The sequence below is a fragment of the Nematolebias whitei genome, chromosome 5 (genome assembly GCF_014905685.2).
Source record: "Nematolebias whitei isolate Nwh7 chromosome 5, NemWhi1, whole genome shotgun sequence".
NCBI lineage: Eukaryota > Metazoa > Chordata > Actinopteri > Cyprinodontiformes > Rivulidae > Nematolebias > Nematolebias whitei.
Window position 1 is genome coordinate 34,968,960 of NC_056502.1, and position 7,800 is coordinate 34,976,759.

The 7,800-nt window shown below is 40.3% G+C and overlaps 1 protein-coding gene across 1 annotated transcript in view; it reads right to left on the reverse strand.

Moving 5' to 3' along the window:
• The window catches only part of LOC119410390 (vacuolar protein sorting-associated protein 13B), a 59,758-nt gene that overhangs the window by 3,746 nt on the left and 48,212 nt on the right, over positions 1-7,800 (reverse strand). Inside the window, exons 7-8 of the mRNA XM_037677301.1 lie at positions 5,284-5,679; positions 1,035-1,156 (exon numbers count right to left, since the gene is read on the reverse strand). Of these exons, the coding sequence (XP_037533229.1) occupies positions 1,035-1,156; positions 5,284-5,679 (518 nt within the window). The remainder of the gene's footprint in view (positions 1-1,034; positions 1,157-5,283; positions 5,680-7,800) is intronic.

Sequence of the window (7,800 nt, forward strand, 5' to 3'; positions counted from 1 at the left end):
TATATATATATATATATATATATATATATATATATATATATATATATTAGAAATGCTTTGCAGGGAAATAAGTTAATGTCTTTAAATATAATCAAAAACACATGTGACTAAATATAGGTATGACTTTAGACATGATGTTATACAGCAGTTAGTGATATTTGAATTAAACTCAGTTTTAGACATAGAACAAATGACGGCATTTCTTCTAATGTTTCAATGTTATGATGCCAGTTCCTCGCTACACTAATTTAAACTCTATAACCGTAACTCCAAATACATTTAACTTTGCTGCACGAGTTAGTAACTGAATTGCCCCCCACCCCCAACTTGGTTTTGACTTATTTTTATATTACTAATGATGTATTGATAACAGTTTGTTAGGTTAGCTTGCCATACCTATGCAGGATGAATTGTTATAACTCATACTGTTCTGGCTTTCCTCATTTTTACATTTCTTTGACTACAATGGGCAAAAATAGCTTTAATTGAGTAGAGTAAACAAACTGATGGATTGTAATTTGCAGATGGGCTTGGGAAATGGAAAAATGCTGGAATTTTAAAGTGGAGGGCATAAATAATGGGCAGCTTAGGGTGTTTCCTCCCAAAAAATAAGTTTTCCTTTGCAAAACTGCTGGAGTAAATCACCATGAAGACATGAAGAAACAGGAGGTCTACAGAAGCAAAAGACCAAGGAGAAAAGTTTGCACGTGTGTTTCTGAATAATGTGCAATAGTTTCAGGCTGTGCTGGTGTGTGTGTGTGTGTGTGTGTGTGTGTGTGTGTGTGTGTGTGTGTGTTTCTAAAGTCACGGGCACTGTATGGGCAGTAAGAGAGAGCTGGGAGAATAGGGTTAGGGAGGGTCCTGTTTCATGGACCCTTGGACATCTGTTCTCTCTCCTTTGCCCACTCCCCTCCTCTCTTTGACTGAACTATAAATGCCCCCCTACCTTAGGGAGTGGTGAACCATGGATGGAGGGAGGAATGTAAGGCTTCCACTTGCTTTTCATTAACACAGGATCTGGTAACACACCTCACTGTCAACTTAATCCCCCCTCTCTCCATCTTGTCCCCTGGCCAAGGGGCTGCTATGACCAGGTACAGATCCCCAGATGTTTCGTGGACCAGGGGGTGGGACGGGTGGCAGCTATGAATGTTTGCTGATGAATACAGGGTGGAATGGGGTGATTGTAAAGACATCTGCAGAAGGAACTGTGCGCACTGATCATTCAGAGTAGTGTTCAGTTTCCTCGTATGTCCGGTGTTACCCAGCCTCTCTTTTCATACTTTATTTATCACTCTGTCTTTTCTACTTTACAACTTTGATTGTTACACATTTGTCCTCAATGGCCCATTTGTCCCTTTTTCCTGACTCATTCTCTTCCTCAATACTTCTTTTTCTTCATCCACTACTTATTTACATAATCATTTGAAATCCCTTTGCATCTCTTTTTCTCTCCTTCCCACTCCTGCTTTTTGTTTTACGCCCCGACAGAAACTTCAAGTCTGCTCAGGATACAGTCTATCATTCTCAGTGTGCCACAGAAGACCAACAGAGAAACAACAGCAGCAACAGTAGTGTTACACACTGTAGCAGTAGTAGAAGTACATTCCCCTGTCTGACATCTCATGTATAGCCACTCCCAGGGGGGTCATTTCCACTGACTTATTGTGGCAGCTCAAAGGCTCAACCTTACCGAAAGAGAATCTTGACCTTTATCTCTGGCAAAAACTCTGGGTATCCATTTTCTTTGGTACGGCAAAGAGCAGAGCGGTGAGTGATGGACGCAGTGCAGTCAAGGCTAAACGTCAGCAGATACATCTACTGTCATCAAAGATCAGTCTGTGTAATTGGAGACAGTTTGTCTCCCTTCAATGCCAGCAAATCTGGAAACATTATCTGAAGGAGCCCTTAGGGAAAGGAACCGTATGTGTTGTGACAAAGTTCTGCATGAGTGTTTAAGTGATCAACAACAACTACAAAATAAAAATAAAGTGGGTTAGTCTGACGTGTCATTCAGGAGCAAAGCTTCTGATGTTTGTTCTTTGGAACACTGCGTCACACTTAAAAATAGTTGTTTTCTGTGAGCAGTGTCAACATTTGGAGGTGTAAATTATATCAATGTATGTTTCAGAGAGGAGGAACAAAAAACAAACAAATGAATGAATTAACTAATAATTAAATGCATTAATAAAGAGGGCAGCACGGTGGCTCAGTTGGTAGAGGTGCCACCTCTCAGTGAGAAGGTTGCCAGATCAAATCCCGGCCAGGGGTCTTTCTGGAATTTGCATTTTCTCTCCGTGCTGCATGGGTTTTCTTCGGGTACTCTGGTTTCATCCAACAGATCAAAAACATTCATAGTAGACTGATTGGTAACTCGAAATTGTCTCTAGGTGTGAGAGAGTGAATGGATGTTTGTCTCATTTGTCTCTATGTGTCCCTGTGTTGGACTGGAGACCTGTCCAGGGTGTCCCCCACCTCTCACATGGTGATGGCTGGACATGGGCACCAGTGACCCCCGTGACCCGAAAAGGAAGAAGCGAGTAAAGATAATGGATGGACGAATAAATAAATAAAAACAAAATATTCTGAAAGGCTTCTGAACTCTTTAGTTGTTCCAGAGAACGATGTCATAAAAAAAATTAAAAAAAATATGAATATTTTTTAAAAATATATAATTGTCTTGTTCACAATAACCCTACAAGTTTTTTATTTATTTATATATTTTAGTTTTTCCACATTGTTTTTCATTTATTTGTTGGTGTGCAGTAAAATAGCACTTCTTAAACCAAAGAGCTTTGCTTCAGTATGATCATAAAAACATAATTGCCTACAACTTTTAATGCCAAAATTTTGGAACCAAGTTACCCAGGAATGAAGGAGTTGTAGCCTTTAGGTCAAACCTTCAAATCAACTGCATGAGCAACCCAATACTGTAAGATGTCATGCTCAAATGTTTTTTGAGGATCTCTCTTAAATATTTGAAATAAGATCATGCAAGAATATAATTTAAAAGGTCTGCACACCAGTAAAGCTTCAACTGTACAAATTGACGTTTCAGGCCAATGCCCTCCTTTGGACTAGAAATTATTTCATTTTTGACTGTGAGCTACCTCCACAGCAGGATTTTAGCTCAGTGTATGTAAATCTGAGGTATCGCTGTTTTGTGTTGGTTAAAGTTAATTAGCTTTAGCAGAAAGTTTCATTAAAATCTACTCAGTAGATTATTAGATATTTTGTTAACAGACAGAAAAATGTTCTCTCAAATAATTATGTCAAGGTTTTAAGCAAATATTCTGCACAGTAACTGTGCTCATGTGTTATGAATGACCATCAACTACTACCACAACACATTTAGATACATCCATGTGAAGCTGATTGTATTTTCTACTGTGAGTTGGCTGTGGTGGTTCTCTTAACGTGGATTGCCTCTAAAAGTTAATCAGTTATAGACAGTTAGCTCTTAATGAAAACAGACACACAAACACATGCGCACACAGGCAAAGATACTGACTGCATTTGCCATCAGGTGATATAGTTCACTACACTTCTTGTGTTTAATGTGAACAAATCAAAGACCTCTTGAAAAGTATTTTGTTCCACAGAAAGGTATACATAAAAAAAAAATATGGCTTTCATATTAGCACAATTGGCTGTATACATAATTCTCCGAGTTGTGAGTGCACACACGCACATGCGCGTGCGCGCGCACGCACACACACACAAAACTCGACTGTGTTTTTCAAAGTGAGCACAACAAAGATGGACAACAGCTGAAAAGCTGGTGAAAGTCAGAAGGGAGCAGAAACATGGAGGATTGTGTCACTGTGCAGTTATGTAGAATTGAGTAAACACACTGCAAAGTGTTTGAGGTTTTAATTAACATTTTTGACAATCATTTTATCTGCAGTAACCCAATATTAACAACATCTGTAAAACAGATGCAGGCACTTTGGGAGCCTTGCTCCAGCTCTGTCCTCGAACCCCCATCAACTAAGGTTGTTTTGCTCAGTGGCACTGAGGTATAAACCATTCACTTGCTAAATTACAAGTCCAAGTGTACCTCATTATCTTCTACATTTGGCACGTCAGCTCAGTGCTGCCTTTCATCCTTCTGTTGTCATCTAATGTCCAAGTTAAAAGACAGGCCGAGGAATAACACAATGTGAAAACCAAACTCAAAAGCCCTGGTGAGTTGCTACACCAGGCCGCCTCACACCCAGAGGCAGAGAGAAACTGGAAGCCTTTTCATTTACATTAGCATTAGCAGTTCTGATTGTCATAATGGAAACACTACGATGCCTCCTGGATAACAGGCAGTGTTGATGAAGGCAGGGTTTGGTTCTCAAGCAAAAACAAACACTCTTACACACGCTCCGATATTAACGCACACACAACTCTGTCTGAGGTCCTGACACGCTCATATCCATGGAATCAAACACACACACCTTAAAAATAACTCTTCAGGTTTGCCCCCAGCGGGCCCCATATCATCACTATGACTGCTTTTTTTCTTGTTTTATTCAGTACGAGTCCAAAACCAAATGTTAAAGTACATATTTGACTATAAAATATACAAAAAAACAAATGATCTACACACTTAATGAATGAAACACTAAAACCTGTATTTATGCACATATACTTTTCTATGTGTTACATCCTTACAAACAGCCTGCACTGTTCAGAGTCTGTGTCTGGCAATCATATTTTGTGAAAAACCACTCGGCAAATACAAAGTAGATCATTTGAAATCAAGCAAAGAAAGAAAAGTTGCACAGCATGATTCTGTGCAGGGTCACAAGGAGCTGCTGCGAAGAGTGACAAGTGCATGACACAAACGAGCCAGTATCAAATGACAAGTGCTAAATACAAGATGAAGGTATGACTTGACAGATGTGCACATTAACCAGTATCCTTCCCTGTACATTTTGTGTCGATTATTTGAAGCTTCCTGTGAACTACTTTAACTATTTAGTGCACTTCACTAAAACAAGAAAATTAGCCATTTGTGGAGGTCATTATAGATTACTCTAAAGTTCCACATATTATGAGACTGTCCCTAAAAAAAAGTGGCATTGATGTCATAATTAAACAGAATAAGATGTTACATACATAATCTGTTTGGTGTTTTAAAAGGTATAAAACCAGAAATAGTAACGAGTTGTTCTAGGTAAGGTTTGTTATGAGGTTGAGAAATCAAACATCTGTCAGCACAAACACACAGAATACTTAGTTGCATTTTTACATTTTTGGGGACAAAAAAATACATCGTAGTACTTTACTTACCTTCTACCTTAGGCCCCGACTTCATGCTGAGACTTCCTGTCAAGCCCGATAATGATACTGTGATGTTGGGCCTCATTGGATGGGTTTCTGTCTCCATGACAACAACAATCTGTGCTGTGTGAAGGGAGATCTTGTGAAAGGACAGTGCCAGAGCCCTTACAGAACTGCCTGTACTCTGGGCCGAGGCCTCGTGGTGCGGGTCAGAACGAGGAGGAAACACCCTGTGAGGAGTCTTTTTAGGAGATGGTTGAGGAGAGGATGAAGCAGACGGTGGTTTACTGGAGGTGTCCCCGGTGGAGGCTGGCAGCACTTTCTGCAGGTAGGCTTTGGCCTGTTCCAGCTTTGCCAAAGTGGGACTGATTTTCAGGGGACGAAAGAGATCTACGTTCAGCTCGGCTACGGGAAAAAGGAAGACAAAGATAGAAAAAGATTAGACAGGAAGAAAAAAACAGAACATCAAAGAGCAATATTAATTTGAGTGCTGAGAACGAAACATCACAAACAACAGTTTCTTCTGTGAAGCTTCTCAGTAGGCACTCTTAAAAGAGGTCTCTGTGCTCATACTGACTTGTATTTATGAAGTGCTGAGTGTCGAAGAAATCCCAGCAGGAAGCAGAGAGCAAAGCTTTTGGGAAGGTAATAAAAACATGCTCTTTTAGTAGTACACACTCATGACAGATCTGTTCTTTTGTTTGTATTTGGGAACTGGAGATAATTTATATGCACTTCATGGCTGCAGCTTGATGCTAATGAATTATTTGATACTTTAATAATTAACTCTCAAGCATGTTTCACTGCCTTTCAATCTGCATCAAACTGAGGACATAAATGGAATTAATTCATTGTTGGCTGGGGCCCTTGCTCTTTAAAACCTGCTCTTGAAATTTGGAAACCCACAATAAACTGGTCACAATCCATCTGGGAGTTTTAAGCCACGGCAGGCTTCATCAGTGCAGATCTAAAGCTGTCAAGGCCATGGGAAACTACACTGCACTGTGTCTTGTAAATCAAACTCCGTGCTCTTCTTTCTTTTGTGAATCACACAGTTTGCATGCAATGAACTGGCATGCAGAGCTGGGTCCTCTCAGCCTCCCTTCTTGTTCTAAACACATACAGTGGCTGGCTGCCTCACAGAAACATCCTAACGTGACACTGCAGAACAGTAGATAAACACATTTCTTCCATGCCAGCAACATAAATCAGAGGCTTCTCTCTCCAGATCCACCTCACTCCTTCACTCTCTAGTGCACTGCTGCTTTCAAACACTTGACTGGAATTCACAGAGACACATGAAGGAACTCAATGCCGTTTTACTCCACTTCCATTATCCCGTTTTTCCGTTTGGTCATGATGATGATGGGAGTTGGAAGCAGGCAAAAACAAGCAAAGCTGGTTTTCATGGCATCATCAAGGCCCCAGTGTTTAGAGGATGTTTAAAGGTTTTAGACCCTCGGTCTTCCTCCTGCCCAGGTAGGTGCAACGGATGATAGGAGTTAATCAACAAGAAGGACAGGCATGCAAACACAGACATACGTCATGCCTGGGAGTCTGTGTTATGTATTTCAGTGGAAGCGAGGCACGCGGTCAAAAGGAAGCACGGCTGCAACAAAGAGCTGGTCGAAAGATGGGAGGAATTTTCTGTGCAATGTAGCTTATCATTTCCACTTGACTTATCACCAGGAAACTTTCCAGTGGTAAAATAAAAAGCATAAATGCAGCTGTTCAGCTTCTTCTGTTCCCCTCCAACAGACCCCCACCCACCCTCGACTCCTTTCCATCCATTCAACTTACAATTAAATTTCATTTTCTGCTTCTTTTATCTTCCATAACCTCTTTTTTTTTAAGCTGCCACTTAATCAACCCTCCTGTAACCACATAAAGATGTCTCTGATCACCCAGTCAGGGCCAGCGCAGAGGCTGGCTCTGTACTCTCAGGCCTGGTCCTGATTACAGTTTGTCCTCCCTCCCAGAGTTGCTTTCTGCTCCCCCACCCCCAACCCAGCCCAGCCAGCTTATGAATGATAACTGAACCTTACTACCTGTTTGAACCTTATGCAGTTCACCTGACTAGTAAGAGTAGCAGCTGACTTCTTTTTAATTTTCATTTTGAATGGCTGACATTCAACGTTTAATCTCTGTCATTCTCTACATCCAGAAACATTTATTCACAACGAAAACGTGTCTCTATATGAAAAGGCTACATATTTATAAAGTAAATGAACTATAATGCTTGCTGTGTGTGTGTGTGTGGGGGGGGGGGGGGGGGGGGATTTGTGATTTTTAACATCCAAATCAAGCATTCTGGTTACTTCAAAAAGAAAAAGAAAAATACAACATGCTTCAGGTAAAAAAAAGACATTTACTAACATATCCTAATTTAACAAGGGCATACATAGAAAAGAGCAACTTCAGCAGCAAGCCATCCAGAGAGAGCAAATATTGCAGAGCATTTAGCCAATAGCTAGAACTAATATATATATATATATATATATATTTTTTTTTTTTTTTTTTTTTTTT